The 22,144-nt window shown below is 48.6% G+C and overlaps 7 protein-coding genes across 7 annotated transcripts; 2 read left to right on the top strand and 5 right to left on the bottom strand.

Annotated features, from left to right (window-relative positions):
* Positions 1-470: 470 nt before the first annotated feature.
* URA7 (CTP synthase ura7) lies at positions 471-2,200 on the top strand (the record flags this gene model as incomplete). The annotated part of the gene is made up of 3 exons (XM_064896867.1): positions 471-484; positions 534-1,005; positions 1,055-2,200. 3 exons carry the CDS (start codon positions 471-473, stop codon positions 2,198-2,200), a joined length of 1,632 nt encoding a protein of 543 aa, XP_064755817.1.
* Positions 2,201-3,066: 866 nt separating this feature from the next.
* Positions 3,067-7,337, top strand: LTR64_002496 (uncharacterized protein; the record flags this gene model as incomplete). The annotated part of the gene is made up of 2 exons (XM_064896866.1): positions 3,067-3,461; positions 3,509-7,337. 2 exons carry the CDS (start codon positions 3,067-3,069, stop codon positions 7,335-7,337), a joined length of 4,224 nt encoding a protein of 1,407 aa, XP_064755816.1.
* Positions 7,338-9,302: 1,965 nt separating this feature from the next.
* REI1 (pre-60S factor rei1) lies at positions 9,303-10,799 on the bottom strand (the record flags this gene model as incomplete). Its single annotated transcript, XM_064896865.1, has 1 exon — positions 9,303-10,799. The coding sequence occupies one exon, from the start codon at positions 10,797-10,799 to the stop codon at positions 9,303-9,305; it is 1,497 nt and encodes a 498-aa protein (XP_064755815.1).
* Positions 10,800-11,420: 621 nt separating this feature from the next.
* Positions 11,421-13,000, bottom strand: CRH1 (transglycosylase; the record flags this gene model as incomplete). Its single annotated transcript, XM_064896864.1, has 3 exons — positions 11,421-11,792; positions 11,962-12,842; positions 12,892-13,000. The coding sequence occupies 3 exons, from the start codon at positions 12,998-13,000 to the stop codon at positions 11,421-11,423; spliced, it is 1,362 nt and encodes a 453-aa protein (XP_064755814.1).
* A 1,525-nt stretch (positions 13,001-14,525) lies between these two features.
* On the bottom strand, positions 14,526-16,257 carry LTR64_002493 (uncharacterized protein; the record flags this gene model as incomplete). The annotated part of the gene is made up of 2 exons (XM_064896863.1): positions 14,526-14,572; positions 14,604-16,257. The coding sequence occupies 2 exons, from the start codon at positions 16,255-16,257 to the stop codon at positions 14,526-14,528; spliced, it is 1,701 nt and encodes a 566-aa protein (XP_064755813.1).
* A 993-nt stretch (positions 16,258-17,250) lies between these two features.
* Positions 17,251-18,324, bottom strand: AOX2 (inducible alternative oxidase 2; the record flags this gene model as incomplete). The annotated part of the gene is made up of 2 exons (XM_064896862.1): positions 17,251-18,064; positions 18,116-18,324. 2 exons carry the CDS (start codon positions 18,322-18,324, stop codon positions 17,251-17,253), a joined length of 1,023 nt encoding a protein of 340 aa, XP_064755812.1.
* A 2,437-nt stretch (positions 18,325-20,761) lies between these two features.
* Positions 20,762-21,954, bottom strand: IPK1 (Inositol-pentakisphosphate 2-kinase; the record flags this gene model as incomplete). The annotated part of the gene is made up of 2 exons (XM_064896861.1): positions 20,762-20,850; positions 20,928-21,954. 2 exons carry the CDS (start codon positions 21,952-21,954, stop codon positions 20,762-20,764), a joined length of 1,116 nt encoding a protein of 371 aa, XP_064755811.1.
* Positions 21,955-22,144: the final 190 nt, after the last annotated feature.

Genomic DNA, 22,144 nt, shown 5'->3' with positions numbered 1-22,144 from the left:
AACTAATACCAGGTGGGTCCTTGACGTAGGCGCGTGTTCAACGCGTCGAGTCACTAAACTCGAAATTTTGCAGGCACTACGGCTTCTGTTTTTGATTCTTCCCGCCTGGCTTTGGCCAGGACGATGTCTATGCAATTGGTCCTATTGTAACATCGTCTTTGTCAGATCAGTTGTCGACATGAAGTACGTACTTGTATCAGGAGGTAAGGCACAAAATTCCGACTCTCGGAACCTTGACTAACTTATCGTGGGTGTCATAAGCGGCATTGGAAAGGGCGTAATAGGTATGTTTTGTATTGGTGAAGGCTCATATTAAGTCTGACATCTATACAGCCTCTTCAACAGGGCTGCTACTGAAGACAATTGGTTTGAAGATATGTAATGCCCGAGACACTAAAAAAATGTGCTAACAATAGGAGCACGTTTCCTCCATCAAGATCGATCCATACCTCAATATTGATGCCGGAACCATGGCACCGACGGAGTAATTCTTTTCCAACTTCTGCATGTGTCTGTCTAACTGTTGTGAACAGGCACGGTGAGTGTTTCGTCCTTGATGATGGTGGTGAGGTCGACCTCGACCTTGGCAACTACGAACGATATCTAAACATTACTCTGACGCACAATAACAATATTACCACCGGCAAAATTTATCAGCATGTGATAAATAAGGAACGCAAAGGTGACTACCTAGGTCGAACAGTTCAGATTGTGCCTCACTTGACCAATGCGATACAAGACTGGATCGAGAATGTTGCAAAGGTGCCTGTGGATGACACAGGCGAAGAGCCCGATGCTTGCATAATCGAGCTAGGTGGCACGGTAGGTGACATTGAAAGCGCTCCTTTCGTTGAAGCAATGCGACAATTACGAAGAAGAGCCGGACGGGATAATTTCCTACAAATACATGTGTCGCTGGTACCTGTTATAAGTGGTGAGCAGAAGACAAAGCCAACGCAGCAAGCTATCAGAGATGTCAGAGCTGCTGGTTTGGCTCCTGACTTGGTAATACACCACGCGTCACTTTCTGAGAGTTTATGCTGACCTCGATCAGATTGCTTGCAGATGCAGCGAACCATTACAGGAATCTACCATCAACAAAGTGGCAATGTTTTGCCAGGTTGAATCAGAGCAGGTAGTGGCAGTGCATGATGTCCATTCGACCTACCATGTACCTTTGCTACTCGAGAAGCAAGGGTTTGTCAAACAACTTTCTAGCTTGTTTCGTTTACAAGATTCACAAATACCCCAGTCTCTGGTAGACAAGGGTCAGAAGATATGGAGCTCGTGGAAAACGCTAACCACTTCTCAAGAACGATATCTAGAGACAGACAAAGTCTCCATCGCTCTGGTGGGAAAGTACACGAACTTGCATGACAGCTACTTGTCTGTTATCAAATCTTTGGAACACAGTGCAATGGCAATCCACCGGAAACTCGATTTGAGATGGATAGACGCTTCAGAGCTCGAGCAAGCAACGCTTGATGCGCATCCAGAAAATTACCACAAGGCATGGCATCAGCTATGCACTGCTGACGGTGTCCTGGTCCCTGGTGGCTTTGGTACCAGAGGCACAGAAGGTATGATCAAGGCTGCCCAGTGGGCTCGAACTAAGCCAAAGCCCTACCTCGGTATATGTTTAGGCATGCAGATTGCTGTTATCGAGTACGCAAGGAGTAAATTAGGGCTCAAGGATGCGACTTCCGAGGAGTTTGATACTCAGTCCGACAATAAGCTCGTCATTTTCATGCCTGAAATCGACACGAAGACCATGGGTGGAAACATGCGACTAGGATTACGGCCAACATTGTTTCAGGACGGTTCAGAATGGTCGAAGTTACGGAAAATGTATGGTGGCGCTCCAGTGATCAACGAACGACATCGACACAGGTATGAGGTGAATCCTGCTTACATTGACAAGCTCAGCGCAGCAGGCCTGAATTTTATTGGCAAGGATGACAAGGCAGAGCGAATGGAAGTTGTGGAACTGAAAGATCATCCTTACTTTGTGGGTGTGCAGTTCCACCCCGAATATCTGAGTCGCGTGCTGAGACCCAGTCCACCATATCTGGGCTTCATGGCTGCTAGTGCAGGCATGCTTGATGCTGTAACCTCGAGAAGACCATCGATCAGCTCGGTGATTGTTAATGGCGAGGGACATGACATCAATGGCGGCCATTCGAATGGAGTGATGATGTGAACCGCGTCAGAATGTCGAGCGTCTTTAATTTGGTCAAACATTGTCTTGGGCGAGCATGTTCTCGGGGAGCACAAACTACTCGATGCGGATAGGCCAGTATCTAAGTAAATGAAGGCTCCTAGAACTTTTGGTTTTGATCACAAATAGCTAGGTATAAATTCTAGTGCCATTTACCTATCGCACTGCACACCCCTGTCTCGATTAAGAAAAGACTTGGGACAGTAGCTCTACCAAAAAAAAAATGCAGCAAGCCGTACATGAACGTCTCCGTCCGTGTCCTGACCATGGTAGTCTGTCTGAGAAGAAAGCCGAATAACATGCGGAATGCGTCTCGACAATTATGGTTGATCGGAAGTTTTGAATACAACTTTATTAGGCGCCAAGGACAAGTTGAGTGTCGCCGACGAGCTGATCTCACTCATTTCCCCCAGTCACGAATTTGACTTCGCCTTCATAATGCCCTTAGGCTTCGTTTCTGCTCGCTACACCTTGACGTGTTTGACCGAGAGATCTGGCACACGCTTCCTGACCAGCAGATAATAATGCGCTCGATAGGTGAAGAGCTTGCAACGTGGTCTCGATTGCTTCTATACCCATACCCCGAAGATCTCGCAGACCTATGATCATTGTCGCTGGCTGGAACTGCGCAGTCGTGGAGTCGAACTTCAATTGTGATCGAGGTAACTACGATGGGGGTTGAGGCGTGCTTGCCCTCCAGAGAATAATGGCTCATGGCAGGCGTGAATTACCTTCCTGGACCCAGACTTCCATACTCCCATCTGTTTCAGCTTACTGGCTTTCGTCGTCGAGCTCCCCTCCTTTGCTTGCATTTGTGACAAGGATTTAATACTCTAAGATCTTGCAATATGGCCGACAATCCAAACGAGGACCATGAGAACTGGAATGAAACTCCAGGCAACGGAGAGTATAACATTGACGAGAACAATGCTTTGATTTTTTCCGATGAGCCATATGAGCACATTCCTGGAGGCCATGCTGTTGCCAATCTGCCAGAGACTACTGCCTCCTCCACCGTGCATAGTGTTGTTCGGCAGAGAGCTGCATACAACCTTGAATCGTTAGAAGACCATATGAACCATACAGGTTTCAATTTTTTGTCATTGAACATGCCTAGAAATGTCGGGCATCAGTCAGACCCGATGGTTCCAGCCTTGCTCGCACGTTGCAATTCGGTCAACAACGATAAGTCTGAAACTCTACCTGAGCGGCGAGACGAAACAAGCCCTTTAAGGTTTGACAAGTAAGCCATCAACTTCAATGCATACCAGAACTCACATGCTGTCTTAGACACGAAGCTCACGAAGCCCACGAACCCTCGGTCACAATCACTAGTCAAGAACACGACCTAGTTGCAGCTGAGGCAACCACGGCAGCTCCACTGGCTGCAGACGAACCTGATGTCGAGAATTTATCGATCGCCGAGCCAGCTGAAGAAGCAGGAGCACCATCTATAGAGTATCCCAGTCATGCTGATGGCACACCACAGGCTGAGCCTACTGACCAACAATTCGAAGGGTCATGTGGTGGTGCCACTCAGTTCGGCAGCCAACAGACATCCGCATCAGATCCTCGCCTAGACATGATGAATTTCAGGCCATGGAACTTTCGTGTTAGCTCAAGAATACCATCCAAGGACACTTCATGTCTAGGCACACCTCAGCGAAGACCACAAAGTCCACCACAGTCTGTATTGAAGCCTCAGAACAGAGACTCAAAGGTCAGGAAGGTCCCACGCAGACCATCTGTATGTAATTCGTCACCCTCAATGAACGGCCCATCCTCAACCTCATTATCAGAAGAGGATATAACGTTGTTGTTGTTCCGCAGACGACGACAACAGGCCGAATCTAGTGCTCAATTACTCAAATCATATCGACTTGCAGTATCCGAGAACGAGCAACTCAAGATTGCTAACGCCGAGGGTCAACAAGAGTTACATGATACTGTCAGCAAGTGGCATGCTAGCGTCAAAGAGAACCATGTTCACGAGGCAGAACTTCGAGCATTCAAAGACAAGTACATCAAGCTCAAAGGATGGGCTCAGGACATTGCCAAGGACTATGCAGAGTTGAAAGAGAGCTTCGATGTATCCTTCCAGGAACTGAAAGCTCTCGACACACTCAGAGCAGCATCCAGGACTGATGTAGAGAAAATGCTGTCTGATTGTGACTCGGCTGTCAAGCAGGTCAGCATTCTGAAGAGCGAAATCGGCGAAATCAAAGCAGAATCAGCTCGATCTGATGTGTTGCAAGACAAGCTTGCTCAAGAAAAAACAAAAGTGCGAGAGGAACAGCTTCGAAACAAGAATCATGCATTTTATATCGAACGACTCGAAACCTCGCGATGTGCCATGCAAGCCAGTTTCAGCAAGAGACAGGATGAACTGACAAACGAGCTCACGGGACTCAAGACTGCTCTTGAAAAGCAGGATGGGAACATGTCCATCAACATCGTGACATCTATCCTTCAAGCTCTGGAAGAGATTCGGGAACGAGCTGAGCACGGTACCATGGATGCTGGTGAGCTCAAAAACCTTCAGACTCTGGTAGAGAAGAACCAGGAAGTAGTGAAAGAGGCGATGGTAGATATCAGAAACGGTCAGCATGATCAACAAGCTGCGACTCAACTGCAGCTTTCGAGTCTGGTTGGTGCCATCGACAAGTTGCAACCCGATGTGCAATACATGACAACCTTGCAACGCAATAGAGCCGAAATGGCTCAGAAGATGAGAGATCAGGAGGAGTTTCTCAGGTCCACCCAGCGCGAGAAGAACACACAACAATTGTTCACTGCTGGATTGTTGGAAGCTCACAAACAGATAGCCAGGAGAATCTCTGTTGCTGAGGACCAGTCAGAGAAGGCGAAGTCAAGTGAACAATGGCGGTCTAGATACCTTCAAGAACAAAGCTTAGCGTCTTCCAGAGCCGGCGAATTATTAGAACTTCAGTCAGAATTAGCGAACACGAGAGAGGATCTGCAAGTGAAGTCAGCAGAAATAGTGGAGCTGAACAATAACATTGAGGAAGGTAAGAACAAGGTCAAGGTTCTGGAGGATCAACTTTCCTCAAAGCAATTTGAATGGCAAAAGAAACGCAAGGATCTTGCAGAAAGTCATCAGAGTGAGGTTACTTCTTGCCAAGAGCAGCTCGACACAAAAGTTTCAGAATTGTCACAGAGGTCCAGCGATCTCCAGAAACAGACGATAATTAACGATGCATTGAGGTCGCGAATTGCTGAGCTCGAAAATTTGGAGACAGAGCTCAATGATCAATTGTTGCAGCGAGATAATCAACTTCAGGAAGAAGGCCGGCAGATCACTGCCCTAGAGTCAGACACACGAAGCCCAAGAGAGCAGATGGAGGCCATGGCGACCATGGCGACCATGAATCAGCAAATCAATCAGCTGCAAGTTAGCACTGACGAGCTGGCTGCCCTGAAAACACGATTGGATTGTGTTGATAGAGGAGAAGCAATGCCCGGCAGCGACGTGTATCAGGAGGGGTCTGTGCTGTTCAAGATTCAACGACAGCTGAAATTGAAGGATGAGCTTGCTGCGTCTTGCAAAGCCTTGGAGGACAAGCTCACAGCCTCGACGAACGAGCTGGCCAAACTCCAGCACCTGCCTACAGAAATTCAGACTCTGCAGAGAGCTCAGTTTGACATAAGCAGCAAGTACAACGATGTTGTAGCGAAATATCAGGATGCTTTCCGAGAGGCACAGAAAGTGGGTGGTCTTGAACACGAACTTGCAGAGTGCAAAAAGGAGATCGAAGATGCACAGAGTTCATTGAAGAGTGTAAGAGAGTCGCTCATTACGGCCCAGCACTCTGCGGATCAGTTACCTAAACTGCGGAGAAGTCTCGAAATAGCCGAGAGGCTGAAGACCGAATTCGAGGCGGGCATGAAGGCTCGCGATGTCTTAATAGAAGACCTACGAATGAAGAACAGGGAGAACGAGGAGCTGGTTACAGGTCTTCAGAATCGGGTTGCAAAGCTCGATGATCTCGAGGAACAGGTAGAACAGCTTCAGGATGAAGCACGACAGAAGAGTACTCGCCTAGTGGAGATGACAAGCAGCCACGATGCGCTTGAGAACAGCAACAAAAAGTTTGACTTACTTCGACATTATATCGATGAGGAGCACATTGATCAGTTTGACGAGGAGATCATCCTCTCGTTCAAAAATGTTATCAACCAAACTCAATCTGAACGACGAGCCACTCAAGACACCGAACAGCAGTCAGCAGATGCCGACGCTGTGAGACCACCCCGACGAGCAGCAAATCGAGGCATCATACAGACGGCTGAGGGACCCGTTGTCCCTGACTCTCAAAGCCAATGGCTCGATATGCGACCTCCAGAACCTGTTCAGCCTGACCCAAGCTTCGATATGGACGACGAGTTGTTCGAAGATGCTTTCGACCTAGAAGCAGCTACACAAATTGTGGAGAGTTCAGGTCAGAACATGAGGCAGCTTGCAAAAAACGTGCCTGTTAACCAGCATGAAGTAGCACATAGTCGGCCTGGAACCGCCAGTGATGAGATGCTACTTCGCTCAGAGGATAGCATAACAGGAGAAAGTGGATCAGGTCGGACTCCTGCCGAAGTTCGAGTAGCTGAAGGCGTTCAAACTACCAGTCCCATGAAAACTCGAGCTGGTTCACTGATTCAACATGGAATGCCAATGCCAGAAAGTCAGAGCAGAGTCCCAACAACACCACATGCAAATTCACGGGCGTCTCCCGCGCCGAATTCGGCCATGAAGCGTAAACAAACGACTATCGCTCCTGAAAGTGCCGTGAAACGAGTACGTACACGGGCAGGCAACGAAACAGACCTAGAGGGAAGAAGCATGTCGCAAGCTTCGCATACGTCCAAGACGACGCGATTTGACAACCACAGCTCTGGCATGACCTGTCGAACAATAGCAGGAGATCTGGTGGTGTTATCGGAACCAATGCACCTGTTCCAGGACAACGAAAAAAGACTAATGCTCCAGCGAAAACGACGTCCAAGCATGCCCAATACCAGGCTCGTTTCAATGAAGGTTCTTCGTAAACCGCCAGCATCGTCAGAAATCGAAACAGCGCTGATGTGCAATAGCTTTCCAAGGTAAACAACCATTTTCATTCAGCAATACGTGTTCACCGATACTCAGCCTCTAGGGTAGCTCATTGGGGTCAGGGCTAAACAGCAACGAGTGTACAGGGAGTCAGAAGGGTAGCAAGTCCACAACGATATAACAGATGTAGGACAAAATATGTATATAGTCAAAAGTATAGATAGATGTGGAAGAAGCAGAAGCGTTTCCTGTTATGATCTTTATTCGTAAGAGCACACAAGCACTCTCAGCTTCACTACTGACAACGTTTGCCATGCCTCACACACTATTCGCAGGATGTTCGGGTGCAAACTCTCCTCAGCCGTCAAGCCAGTTGCTTGATGATACCAGCTAAGTTCAGCATTATTGACGTTTGGCGGTCGTAGACCTTGTTTTATCGAGCTTGCATAATGTCCTTTGACGAATTTTTTGTGATTTCCATTGCAGTCTGTTCGACGACGCAGTGCTTGATGCATGTCTACACAGACCCAAACCGTTTTGCTACCCGCCCATCAAGTTCCTGCCGTCAGCTCATAAGCAGGCTTTAGCTGAAAGAAGATGAGCCTCCAATCGAAACATTCGTGTAACCGCAGGAATTGCAGAGGCTTTGTCGTGCGTATATCGACGGACATGGTACAACGTCATCCTCAATCGTTCTTCTTGGATGTGTCGCAGTGCCTACAACTCCGCGTACAGTGGTAGCGATGCTTTGTTCCTGCCGTGCCATGCTCCTCCACCGTCCTGATCTTGGTCCTGTGGTGCTGTGGTCAAGGTGTAGAGCTGGAGGAAGATTTACCGTTCTCTGCCGTCCTCCTTTGCACTTCGTTGTACGCAAGCTCTTAATGTCCTTCTGCCTTCGATCTCAGAGCTAAGCAGCACTTCCCACGAACCACGATCATTTCAGAATCCAACATATGTTCCATACCAAGCCTCTCGCGCCTCTTACGTCTTCAGTGCCGAACACCAGTGAGCCTGCCCATACATTCTATCGAGCATCCCCTCCAACCCCGACGAGGCGACGTGATAATCCACAGCCAGCTCCCCAACCATCTCTTTGCCCATATTTTAACTGTATTGTACCGTATCATATCATATCTATCCATCACAACTCCTTTAGATTGTTTTATTTACTAGTCCTCTTCTGCTCCAAAAACAACACCTTCTTCTTCACCACAGGATCATACTTTAACATACTCAGCGGCCTACTCGTTCGTGGGCGCGTGTAGGTCTTGAAATAGCCTGTTAGGGCCATGGAGAGGAGGCGGACGGCTACTGTGCGGGATTTTGCTGTGGTGGGAACAGGTTAGCTGGAGCTGGATTGAAGAGGTTGTGCTGGATGGGTAGTGGTACGAGGATGTGAGGAAAGAAGGAAGGACGGTTGGTGCATGCTTTACGTACCTTTCTTTGCCATTCTGGCGAGCAGATACTAAAACCACAGTTGGTGAGTGATGCGTGGTGAGCGATGATGTTGTAGACAGAACTGTTTCACGCGCTTTATGCCTGAATGATCACTGATGAATAGCATCATTTCGCGATATAGAGATCGACGAGGCTGTCCCAGGCTATTTCGGGCTGATGTACCGGCTCAGATTCGTGCTGCCGCTACCATTAGAGTTCAAAGCACTTCAATTCGGCCACTTTTCAGTGGGAATTCGCATTTCGCAAGATCACTACTCGAGGAAGGAGAAAACAAGAACAGTAAAGAGCAAGGGGATTTCTTAGCTAACAAACAGCTTATTGAATCATAAGACGCACATTCGTACTCAGACACTGGTACACAAAGTTGGACAAGTTCTATTGTGCTGCTCTATCGATATGCTTATGCAACCAGTTGCTCAACTCGAGCATTGCAGCCCTATGCGATAACCCGTGGTACTCCAGCTATGCAAGTTCTAATCTCTCTCAACAGAAGAATTGACGTCGAATAACGCTTGCCATGTACCGGCGCAACCGATAATTCTTCCTGCAATGTCTATCCGACTACTGCAGAAGAGGATCTCTGAAATGCTTCTGACTGTTGTTCTGCTTTTCCAACCTGGCCTGATATCGGTTCTGATCTCTCTGTGCTCTTGTCCTCGACTTTTGTTCTGCTTTCTTGACCTGCTGCTTCTTGACTTCTGTGACACCCAACATACCTGCCTCGCCTCTTCTCATCAAAGACTGACTCTTAGGCGGTGTAGGCGGAGTGATTTGTCCCTCTACATCCTGCATTTCTTCATCACTATCCTCGTCAGAAGTTGTCGGTGGACCGTCTCGGAGCAGTTGTTGTGTTCTAGCCATACGCTCAGCTTGGGAAGGATAGTTGTGCAAGTTTTGCCTGTAGTACTTGTTCATAGATCTGTGACCTGCTATTCGACCCGAGGGCAGGTGCATTTCGTGCTCGTCGTAGAATACCGCGTTGTTGTGGTTATGGGCATGCGAGTGGAAACCGTCGATGTTCTTGTGTGGTCGTTCTACTGTATTGGAGTGATGTCTGTTGAGCTTCATTCGCTGGTACGCATCAGTCCGGTCATCGTTAGGAATAGCTGTGATTTCCTCTGATGCCACAGAAGACACGTCTGAATCAGTTTCCCAACCCGCATCTTCGCCATCGACCTTCGCACCATCCGCTTCTGACATGTCCTCCTCTTCGTCCGAGTATGTGCTAGAGAAGTCGTAGAATTGACCGATCTCGATCATCTCTTCTTCCTCCTCAAAAGCAATCATGCAATGTCCCTTGTCCCGCATGTGTGTCTGGACCGCTGCAGCACTATTCTTCAGCTTGTGGCAGCTGATACATTCGTGATTCTCGTGAATCTTTGCTTGCAGATACGAGACCAACCCCTCGAGATCCACCAAATAGTTCTGTTCCGGAACGAATAGGCCGTGAATCTTGGTCATGTGGTCAACACTCAATTTGACAGTTGGAGAGTCATAATTGCAGAATAGGCATCGTGAAGCGGAGGCGGTTGTAGGCACAACTTTTGGAGGTGAAAGAGGATGTTCTGCACGATCAACTCCTGGAGGCGGTGCAAATGTTCTTCTGGGTACAACATCGTCCACCAAGTTTGTCTTTTTCATCCCTGCCACTACGTCCTCGAACTCGGCTTCTGCCTCGGGTGAGATTGGTTCTTCCCCATTCGTGTCACGGGATGGGGCCAAAGAGGGCGACTTAGCACCAGCTGCAGAAGCTCGCTGTCTGTGTGCCTTACTGGATATGTGACTCTGAAAAGCATTCTCACTGTAGTACGTCTTGCGGCAAATCGTGCAGGATTTTGTGTACGAGGCTTGCTCTTTAGCTGCAGTTGTGCTGGCTTGTGCGGTAATCACCTTCTGATTGAAGTCGTCCGAGGAGACTGGTGGTAGGTCTGCTACTTTTCGCTTGAGGTTGTAGCGGTGCCAGTCGGATCGCATGTGCGTTCGTTGAGCATCGCTATTGCGAAAGGCCACTGCACATGAGTTGCAGGTGTAGGGATGGGTCTGTAGTACGTCCGCCATTTCGCTGGGTATACTAAAAGTTGTTCACTGTGCTTCAATAGATCAGTTTGGAAGTGGGAGTAAGCGGTAATAGTCTCTGACACAAACGAAAGACCACACAAAGTAATGCAGGAACATATAATACGAAGTTTTGTGGCGAGTGGGGGTTAATATTGCATTTCAACGGCTTGTGCCAGAAGGAACCGTCAGAAACGTTAGCCGCATGACTGCAGGGTCTAAACACAAGCTCAACCGACGTCATTGGTTAACCTGTGGCAAACTTAGAACACTCGGAGTCTTTCTAGAAGCACACTAGCAAAGATTCGTGGGATGGATTGTGAAAAGCTTTGCTCAGCATATTCGGCAACTGCATCCGTACTTGTTATCAATAGAACTGTATTTCCATGCTCTATGTACTTAGAAGTTTTGGTACACTATTATCTGTTTGATCAGTCCCAGAATCTGACCACAAGTCCATCCGCCCATGCAAGTCTATCTTTCGTCCATGTATTACTAGAATTCGTTATGATCATAATTCGTTTCTTCCCAATAAACCTGGGGCCGGTGTACCTTCTCAAGATCTGTTGCTTGTATCATTCCCATACTCCATCGCTATGCTCAAAATGATCTTTTTTGTTGATATTACAACATTGGCACGGCCAATGCAATGACCAGTACGGCTAGCCATGTTCGTAGAGACGTCGACGTCTTCTTACTGCTGGATTGGCCGACCTGAGGCGACGGAGTCGAACTCGCAGTCACAAAGACTCCACTGACGGACGAGCTTGTGGTATGGACTATGATCGTGTGGCTCTCCTCTGCTTGAGCAAGCGCATTAAGCGAGCTTAGCGGCGAGGGAACTGCAACTGAACCTGCGTCGGTGCTGGTTTTGACTCCAGTTGTCAATGTCGTGAGGAATCCTTGATCATTGTAGGTTGTCTTGACTTCAAGGCCAGGTGATGAAGAACCCACTGGCAAAGCTGATGACGAGGAGGAGGTAGATTGGGGCATTTCCTGAAAGGCAAACCGTTAGCGATATTTCAGACCAATGAAGAAACACATGTGAAATAGGGGTCTACGCACTGATTGCGCCGGCACTCGGTGGGCGGACTTTGCCGTCTGCTGCTACTGTCCACCCACTAGGCAAGCCATTGATGGAACTGTAAGTTACTGTGGGACTTACTGTTGTCACTGCAGACGCACCTGCAGTCACCCATGGATAGCCAGTCCTAGTGGCATATACCGATGAGGCTGCGGCGTCTGTCGAGAACGGTACTGATGGGTTGCCTGCAGCCGTACTGTAGGATGGGTCGCTAACCACTACGGCAGGACTTGATCCTGATCCGCTCGTATTGATCTTGCCACCGTTAGACTTGATGGACTGCCAGGTACCAGTAGTGCCTTCGTAGCTGTAGGATGAGCCAGTCGAGTAATCTGTGACAGCAATTCCTTTGAGGTACATCGTAAATGGTCCAGCCGAGTAGTCCACTGGGCCCCCTGCCCATACTATCGTGCCAGGAGCATTAGCTGAGTCACCACCAGCCCAGCTGCCGACCTTGATCTGCATTGGTGTCTGAGGGTATTGACCGGCTTCTGCTTCAGAAGCTTTGAGAACTCGGACGGTGTTGCCATTGATCGACCAAACAATCTGTTCAGCGGTCCAGTCAATGGTGTAGGTATTGAAGCCATCGTGGTTTCCAGGCGCACCATGGAAAGCGCCTCTATTATAGCCAGTTGTTGTTTGACCCTTGCCAAAATAGTTGCTCTGCACCTGGTTGTCGTCGCCACCAAGCCATTCCCAGTCGATCTCATCCAAGCAGTCGGACAGTAGCACGGCACTACTGACGATGCCCGTGCCTGGAGCTGCTTTAACGACGAAGTCGACACGACCGAACATGATGTACCATTTCGACGCTATGGTTGGACTATCGCCAGTCTTTGCGACCGTAAAAGCAGCTCCATTCGAGTCGTAGGTTGGTGCACCTGTGGCTGTGAATTGATCAGAAGGACGGGTAAACGCGATGTTGACACTTTTGCCGAGTGCAGAATTAGCTGGACAACTTCCTAGATTTCATTAGTACAGTAGTAACCTCAACCATATGAATGAACGAACCTGGCGACAAAAGTGGATTGCAAGTGCTGTACGTTTGTGCCGATGCCACAGAGAACAACAACAAGAGGGCGATCAGCTGGGGTAGTGGCTTGTCCAGCATTGTGTTCATAATTGAATTGTCGTCGGTAAGAAGCATGCAAAGACGAACTCGATTCGAAACACAATGAGGACACAGCAATAGTCACACGAAATTTGTGAGTGAAAACGGGTAATTGCACGAGAGCAAGCAGCTAAAGTGTCGCCTCAATGCAATTGTTCAACTAGTACTTACTTTGTGGTGGCTGGCTGTTTACTCATGGTTGCCGGGCACAGTCTCGTCAGAAGTTGGAAATATGCGTGTTACTACGCACCCTGTTTGCAGTCATCATTGGATTCGCTTCGCTCTTTTCGTGGGGCAGTGAGTCGTGGCAAAGTCTTGTGGTGGTGGTTGGGGTGGTTGGAAGAGCTGAGAATTGAGAGGCCGGGCACGACGCGTGCACGGACGCGCAACGGCCGCTAAGCCTAATATAGCAATGATGAACACCCTGCTTAAATCGAAATTCAAACACTATGCAGCGAAACAACAGACTGAGAAGTGCTTGAGTGAAATTTCAAGGCTTGTAACGGTTTACATTTCAACGACAAGGCTGGCTTGAACGCTTATAACCAATTTGTGACAGATTAAAAAACTGCCTGTCTCGATGCCCCAAACTTGTACTCCAATGTATCAGTGATCAGCGATAGCCAACCACATCTCTCAGCGAGCATTTATTTATAGGATGCCAAGGAGCTCGACCTTGTACCCCTTGGCACCGGCAGCATGCTTACCCTCTTTCCTCTACTGCCGACAGACGACGACGGTCGCGTAATGGTGCGCCTTGAAAGCGGACTTGATCCCATTTCTGTTGTCCTGTCGTCGTCCAGTGACTCGACGTACTGATCATGATCGACTGATGGTATTCGAGGTAGTTCTATGTCTTCCCCGTCTGTAATGGCACTATCGTCCGACGCCCGCGGTGGTGTTCTGAGCATTGCATCAAGATTACTCATTGGCGAACTAGCTGCGTGGTAGCTGGGTGATCCTGCTCGTAATGCCGAATTCGTGGTGGGTCGTGAGCTGCGAAGTGACGACTGCGATCGAGCAGGAGCTGTTGCTACAGTAGCCAGAGGGGGTCTGGTTGTTAGAGCAGAAGGTGAGCGGATGGTGCCCGTGGTTGGTACTGGCAAAGTTCTTGATTTCGAATATGGCACTGGTGATAGTAATCCGGCCTCACCTGGTGCTGGAGATTGTATGCGATCAGCAAAGGACCTCAAGTGCGAATGGCTCGAACGATGTGATAGTAGTGTAGGTTGTGATATTGGCGACGAAGTTGCTTGGCGACTGAGTGGACTTCGTAGCGGTACAGTCGTCGAGGCCGAGTATGATCTAGGTCCAAGGCGATAGTAAGAGGAGGGTGTGATCGAAGCTCTTTTGTTAGCGGTCAAAGCCTGCTCATTAGCCTTTATTGTAGACGTCCATCTTGGTCGGTCGGATGGTGTGTCAGCTGCTCGTGGTGGCAATGGCATAACTTGCGGCCTATAAAGTCCTTGTTGGTATACTGAGGGTGGCGCAGGCGACATTGCTCGTCGTGGAATGGATATTGATCTGCTGCCATTCATAGGGGTTGTCGGCCTTTGGATTTGAGGTTGTAGTGAAATGCGTCTGTTGTTAGCAGAAATAGGCGGTCCAGGACGTGCTGCCATTGAGGTTGCAGCTCGAGGTTTGGAATAGCCATTAAGACCATACTTGGGCGTTATTTTCGTCGAGGCTGGAGTGGGTAGATCGATGGAGGATGCTGGTGAACTACCAGGAGTCCCAGCGAAGGTGCCGCTTGATAAAGACCGATCAGCTGACACAATACTCGAGATTGATTCTCTCAGGCTCGAGTTTGACCTGGCTGTCACAGGCTCAAGTAGGGTTGCCAGCTCGCGGATTCGATCTTCGAGGTCTCTCATTCTGGCGCCCAACTCTTTATTGAGACGCAGAATCTCGCCATTCACAGTCAACCGGTCCTTCAGGCCCTTCTGGATGATGGTGAGAACGCGCATGATAGCTGGCATATAGTGCATCTTCTTGGCTTCGAAGCTCTCCACACGCTTTGCCAACGTCGCCGGGTTACTCCTTGCATAACCCGCTTGCAAGGCATCCTGCACTTTGGTCACACTCCTCTCAACAGATTCGGCCATCTTATGGGCTTGTTTTCCAGCATTGCGAAAGACCACAACCCATCTGTCTTCACTCAGTTCCTGCCTCAATCGCTCGGCTTCCTCAGATAACTGTTGCCAGCTCTTCTCCAGTCGCTGCCTTTTATCTTGCAATTCTCTACATGCTTGTGGGAACAATGGCTCCGCTCGAGTCTCGAACAGGGACAGACGCATAGGCAGGAAGTCGAGAGAAGCACGTAATGGCTGCATACGTGCAAAGAGACTTAGTAGGTTTGTGTCATCTTGAGGATTCTCCACAACAGGTGATGCAAGTGGTGAGGATTCGAAAGTCATGCTGAACCTCGAATTTGTGATGGTTTCCTTTTTCTTTGACGGTTCGTCAATGAAGCTCTCCAGCTCGTTAATGTTAATTTGTTCCTCGGGCTCGTCTTTTGACTTAGTCATGTACGCCATGTGTCTCTTCTCTTCCATCTCGAAAACCAGCTGACTGAGGCTGTCCAACTCCTGCCCTACCTCTCCCAGGACTTTGTTCCAAAGCTCTTCCCATTCCATTGCGACCTCGACTTGGTCTTGTATCCTTTTCAAGCCATTCCGAACATCGTCCCAGCTGATAAGGATATATTCCATCTGCTCGACTACTGTGCTCAGCTCTTCCGGTCTCAATTCGCCTACATCCGGCCGGTTCTGCAACGCTTCGATGGAAAGGACGTACACATTAATTAGATGCTCGAATTTGACGATCGTCTTATTTGTGTCGTCAAGGGCATCGCGTCCAGCCGCAGCTGCCCATTCCACGTCGTCGTCCCCGTCAAGGTCTCTTAGCATGCGCAATGCTTTGCGGTTCCACGAAGCAATCTGTTCGGCAGCGACATACAATGCCTTGCATGCCTTGCGAGCAGTAGGCAACTGACTGATGTTAGCAGACAGTGACTCGGCTTTTGGCAGGCTCATGGACGTTAAGCCTGCAAGCTGACTGCTAAGCGAAGCGCGTCCAAAGGAGTAGACGGAATTGCTTCGAGACAGCGGCTCGGGAATAAAGAAAGAGCTTGCATCGCTTGAGGATGTCGATTGCTCCTTGACATTCTTGCGACGTTTTCGATCTTGAGGTTGTTTAGGCACGAGGAGTTGGTGAAAATCGAGGTCGAATGAGGGTTCCTTGAACGACATTTCCTGCATTGACATGGCCTTGCTCTTTACCGACCTCGTTACTTCGCGACTCCAGCTGAGGGTCGTATGTGCGAGCGTGCTCAGGTCGTTCCGCAGGTGCCTGTTTCATGGAAGGCACAGTTGGGCCTCAATTACCGATGCTGCACGTATAATGAATTAGACGAAACTTCGAACTAAAGACTCCGACGTGCGGATCGTGTGTCGTGAGTAACCAACAATTCGTTCTACCATTGTGTGAGGAAGGTCCTCGACCACTATTGGAATTACAGAATACAGAAGAATGCAATACAAATTGGTAGCAAACACGACTTGGGTTCCTCCTAAGATGTGACGCTTAGGCCGCATTTGGAGATCATTAGCTTAGCACTGCGCTAACCAGCAATCTGTTTAGCTGCATCCTGTAAACCACAAACTTCAATCAAATCATGCCGCAGACTTGCATGAAGCCCGTTAAACGTGAATGTCAACTCCGTTGGTGTCCATTAACCTGCATGATTGTTTGTTTACATGCTGAATCAGAGAGGTATTGTATATCACAAGATGTGTACTGTCGATTGTGATCTCATGACTCTACGCGATTCAAGAGATATCCAGTAGATCGGCGTAATGTTTCGGGCTTCAGATGTGGCTGGCCTAGACACTCTATGTCGAAAGAGGCTGTCGAAATACTGCACCGGAACAGATCTTCGTGCTGATAGGGGTTGTCAGTGGCAAAATAGTCGAGTTTTACATTTACATCCACTGCTTCCGTCTGTTTCATATACAACGTGTATCCGGCTGCCGATTGAATCTCAATGTCCGATGGAACTTTGCAGGCGACCGCTGTGTTTCCGGGGTGTGATTCGTGTGTTCTGATTGTTGCTGGCAGCATACCCTGGCACGACTTGTGTGCGTGCGATACACATAAAAGCAGAACTCAATATTCTCTCCATGTCTAGTTCACGAAGGACTGCTAACGACAACGCTATCATAGGTTACAGGAATGCAAACCTCAAAAGAATTTGCGCATTACACCACGTCTTCTCTCTCCCATCCTTTGCTCCTCAGATTCTCGAAACCGTTACTGGGATGCGGTTTCGAGGCGTCCTTGTATTCTGACACGAATGGATTTGGGTCCTCGGCCTGGTTGAGATTGCCGAGTGTGTGATGAATCTCCCTATGCTTTGCTTCATCTGCTCTGACATACAGCAGAAGATCTCGCATAGTTCGGTGTCCTTCGGGCATGTTCCAGTATTTGACAGCAATATCTGGTGCTTGTAATTTGTTCCAAGCTGGTATCAGACCCTTGTCCAGATCTTGTATGGCCATGGTGTAAGTGTTTGTTGCCTCCTCTTCGAGATACCCAACGAATCTGTGACAAGTAGCTGGCGACACGAGATAGGCCAGGAAAAAGCCATTAGCGAAGACACCTTGCGCAGCCAGGATCATCATCTTCATGAACCAGCCTGGCTCGGCCATCTTCATAAAGGTGAGCAGATGCATGCGCTCGTTGTAAGCATCCTCTAAACAAGTTTCGATCCAGCCATTGTCACGTTTCATTCGACGTAAACTGCGGAAGTGTCTGAGCATACCTGCAGTCATGCCCGGTACAGCTGCGATTGTCTCGAGGAAGATGAAGCGTGTGAACCATTTGCGTTCGTTCATCACGTATGGTTTTGTTTCATCGTGTCGATAGCCAGAGAACAAATCCATCCAGAATCTGGCTGTCTTGACCATCCCGTAGGCAACCTTATCAGATAGAGTCTGGCAGTCACGATGTACAAAAGCTTCGATGCCGTTCAGCTGCTTCTCCGTTATCTCTGGATGTGGCCATGCTGGTGGTCTAAATTGGTGTCAGTTTGACGTTGCTGGTAGACGGGACTCAAAAGCTTACGTGTACTTGATGTTTTGTGTCTCTTTGGCTGGTGGGAAGAACTCGATATGTGATTGCCTACTTGTCGAGAATTGTCTGTTTGCGTTGAGTCCAATCGAGTAACTAGCTCTGAGGGCATGCTTGGACGATTGTGAACAAAGTGTCTGATGAATGGCCCTGCTAAGGCTGGGCGCTAAAGATGTTGTGCACACAGTTCGGGTGGTGTTCATCTCTCAATGTGACGATGTGGCTCGCTTAGATACGGGTTATGGTTAGGAAGTGTTTGGTATGTGATGGTATGAGGAAGGCGTGGCAAGACATTCTCACGATTTATATCTGACCACACAAAGCATATGCTTCGAGCATTTTAAACGCGCATGGACATCTCCTCCGACACAAAGACGTCCCTGTGGATAATGGACGTTGAGCGGAAGACTGACAGCCAATGTCGACATTTCAAACGTCAATGTAAATGACACTAATCATCCTAAACCAGCGACACAAAATCAGGGCTGAGATATTTCTGGTAACATTGAGTCACAGTTGCATTGCATGTCGAGTGCCTCTTCGCGAACTGCAGGAAGCTAAGGGCGTCAGCCAGGCGAGAATGCTTTTTTGAGTCAGTTGACCAATCCACTTTCCACTGCGGAAACTAAGCTCAATCCGCACGAAGGTGGATCTTCGATACAGTTATGTGAGTTCGCATGCTTTGGAATTCTACAAGATGTCGTCGCATTCTCTTAAGGTCACCCACTAAAGCCATATCAGACTGCCGCATACATTTCAGATGAACAGGAATGACTTGGAAAAAGGGCTGAATGTCCGCATGCTGGTTGAAACCAGAGCAGTAGATGACTCAGCGACCGGGAAATGTCGTGGGATGCTTCAGCCTCGTGTAAGCTGGGAGCCTTTTCGCGCAAATTGCGAAGAAATATCGGAAGGACGCTCGTCGCCTCCTTTGTACTCCCAAATCAAGAACGTCAAGATTGGATTAATGTTTGGCCACAAGCCATATCTGCTATCCATGGGAAGTGGCAGAGGCAATTTTTCGATCCTCGCCACACTCAGCCTCAATTTTTGATAGGCATCAGGAAGTACAGGCACATCAAGAGTGTGTCAGACTCGACCCAACGTTCCCTAAGTACCACTAAGATGCGCTGAAAGACGACTCACCACTCTTCGATTCGATCTCCTTGGTTTCAACTTTGACGACATGTGCAGCACGAGGTCCTTCGTTTAAATCCTTTTTGAATTTTTGCAGAGCATCCTCGGAGCCTTGTGCTTCGCCCGCGACCTGTATGAGATCAGAATCAAGCTCACATTATCGATGACAGTGACAGATATCCCACCTTGTCATCACTGGTATTTTTGACAAAGCCAGTCAGCCCATAAGTTTGTGCTTGTGTTTCAGTAAACGACCTTGACATATTAGCGTCAGTGGCCAAAGTCTCAAACAAAGGACCTGTCTCTAGCTTGCCTGAAGTTCACACCCTGAACGGTGCCGTGGACGAGGAAAGAGATGCGTTTCGACATGGTTCTAATTGCAGCGAGACTAAGATGTTGCTGACAGGAGGAATTATCCCAAGGACTTTACTCGAGGTCGAGTAAATCGAGTAGACACTAACAGTAGTACCTTTTGAGAAAAGGACTTCACAAGATGAGCTTCACGCGACTATACCTCTATTTTTGAGGCTGAGCTGAAGATTGGTATGGTTCGGTCTCGTCTTCAGTTCTCCAGCTTATGACGTATTTGCAGCAACAATTTGGAGACGTTCATGCCTGAGGCTCGTAATGAACGACCTGAACAACCACGCGACAATAATTGATAGACAAAAGTACAATTGTGTCAGATTCAAAACATTGTGCAAGTGGTTGCTCGCCCTCATGTCTGGATACACTCCATCTTGTTGCTCGATCTGACTGCGCTTGATGTGCTAGCACAGTGCAAAAGCACATCGTATCCACTAATCCACTAAACCAATTCGAGCATTTTGTTGACATTCTGATTCTTTTCGCTCGGGTAGTATTAGCTTGTCCTTTCGCAGATACAGTAACCTCTGGAAAACCTGATCATAGCCTGCATGCGCTGGGGTAAGCAGATACTTGAGCAACTGTCCTACATTTCAAGACGGGGGTATACAAGCAAGCATTTTGAAGTGAAGATTGTGCCACGTCACATTCTGCTTGGCAAGCAAACTCCCTACGACCATGAACACAATCGAAACAGCTTCAACCAATTTCCGTCCTCCGTCTAGCTCTGCTGTGAGACCTTCCTCGTCGTTTGCAGTACCATCCTTGGGCTTTTTGAAAGGAGCATGGCATGTTACTCATTCTACCTTGCCCATGTGGAGGAAGAACCGCAATGTTGTTATAACATATACACCACTTGAGTCACCACCAGGAGCCATCGACGACTTAGTGGAATACCTGCCGCTGACATCTGACAAATTGAAGACTGTCCGTGGAATTGATATGCCCGACGCCAACATCAGTGCTGCCTACAACTGGCGAGGGAAAGGATGGTTAAAAATCGCTTCCAGCCACTGGGAAGTGCTTGGTTATGGCGAAGATGAAGGTGGCTGGGTTGTCACGTTCTTCGAGAAGACACTTTTTACCCCAGCAGGAATTGACGTATATGCTCGACACAAGAGTGGTCTGTCCAAAGATCTAGTCCAGCGTATTCGAGCCGAGATAAAGGCTATTAACGATCCAGTTTTCCAAAAACAAGCTGATCAAATATTCAATATCCAACATGACTAGTACCATCACTAGCAAATCTAGTGGAAGACCATCGCACACTGTACTGAGGGATCTGGCTCGTTCGTATACCAACCTTCCTCAATCAGCTCTGACTCCATACGAGCCCATTTTTCCAGCTTGCCACCCCCTGAATCTTTTAGGTCGAGGTCAAGCAATTTGACGGTCGGAATTTGTGAAGCCGACCCTGAACCTGACTGCACAACCTTGAGCACCATACTACAATCCCTTAGTGCCATCGCAACAGCAAAGTCCTTCTCCTGAGGCTGTTGAAAATCCTCGAGACCGACCTCGTTATGTCGCAATTGCAGCTTCTGTAGTTGTCTTAATGCTGGTTGGACCCTAGATCTGAATGTATCAGCAAAACTTGACAAGGTGTCTTCGTCGCGCCATATCTGCCTCAATGCGCCAAACAGAATTGCATCCTTCCTGCTCAGCAAGTCAAAAGGACAGAAACCCGAATCTCCACGTCCGCTGCCACCCTTACTTCGCCGCATGGAGTTCATCGCACATGTACGACACCTCTGCGCGTTTCTAGGAGCACTAGGACTTTGCGTAAGCCACTTCGGCTTAAACTCAACAATCACACCCGGACCATGGCCAAGATTAGGCATCACCATGGCATACTGTTCGTCCGCGAAATCAGGATGATACGTTCCAGTTCTCAGTGCGCTACGTCCTTCTGCACCCTCTAGCTGACGTAATTGCCTGTTCAGGCGGTCGATAACCTGAGGACAAAGCTGCACCAGCTCTACTGGCAGAAGCAGTGACGGGTCGAACGAGAACAATGGCGCGATACGAGCCTCGAAATCGCGCTTAAATTGAACCATCGGGAGCGTTGATGGAACATCCTTGCGCATGCGAAGCACTACGCTAGAATCATGTTGGTCCAGATTCGAGTTCTGGAAGTGAATGAGCCAGACCACGTTGGCTGCACCTTCTGCCAAATAGGACAACGAGAAGCTGCCAGTTGGAACTGGCTCCCTGAAAAATACTGAGAGTCGCCGGAGGAGTCCGCGAATCTGATCGTCGACCTCGTCAACCCGGTTTGCTCGCACAGGCGTAAGCTCTGCCGTGTTCTCAGGCCCGTCATTCTTGTTCATTTTGCTTGAAAGAAGAATGAGTAGACCTGGTCAGAGACTGCAGATCGCAGCGCTTGCAACGTTTGAAGTTTGACATATTTTAAGTTGACACATTTAATGAATCTACTTCGAAAGTGTTGCACAAATTTTCGAGTGTGTCTGTCCTGTACGCGAACGGCGCGAACCTACTCCCCAAAGTGGTCCAGGTCGT

The sequence above is a fragment of the Lithohypha guttulata genome (genome assembly GCF_036872675.1).
Source record: "Lithohypha guttulata strain CCFEE 5908 chromosome Unknown scaffold_2, whole genome shotgun sequence".
Taxonomy (NCBI): domain Eukaryota; kingdom Fungi; phylum Ascomycota; class Eurotiomycetes; order Chaetothyriales; family Trichomeriaceae; genus Lithohypha; species Lithohypha guttulata.
Note: the sequence above shows the minus strand (reverse complement) of the source record. Positions and strands in the feature narration are given on the sequence as shown.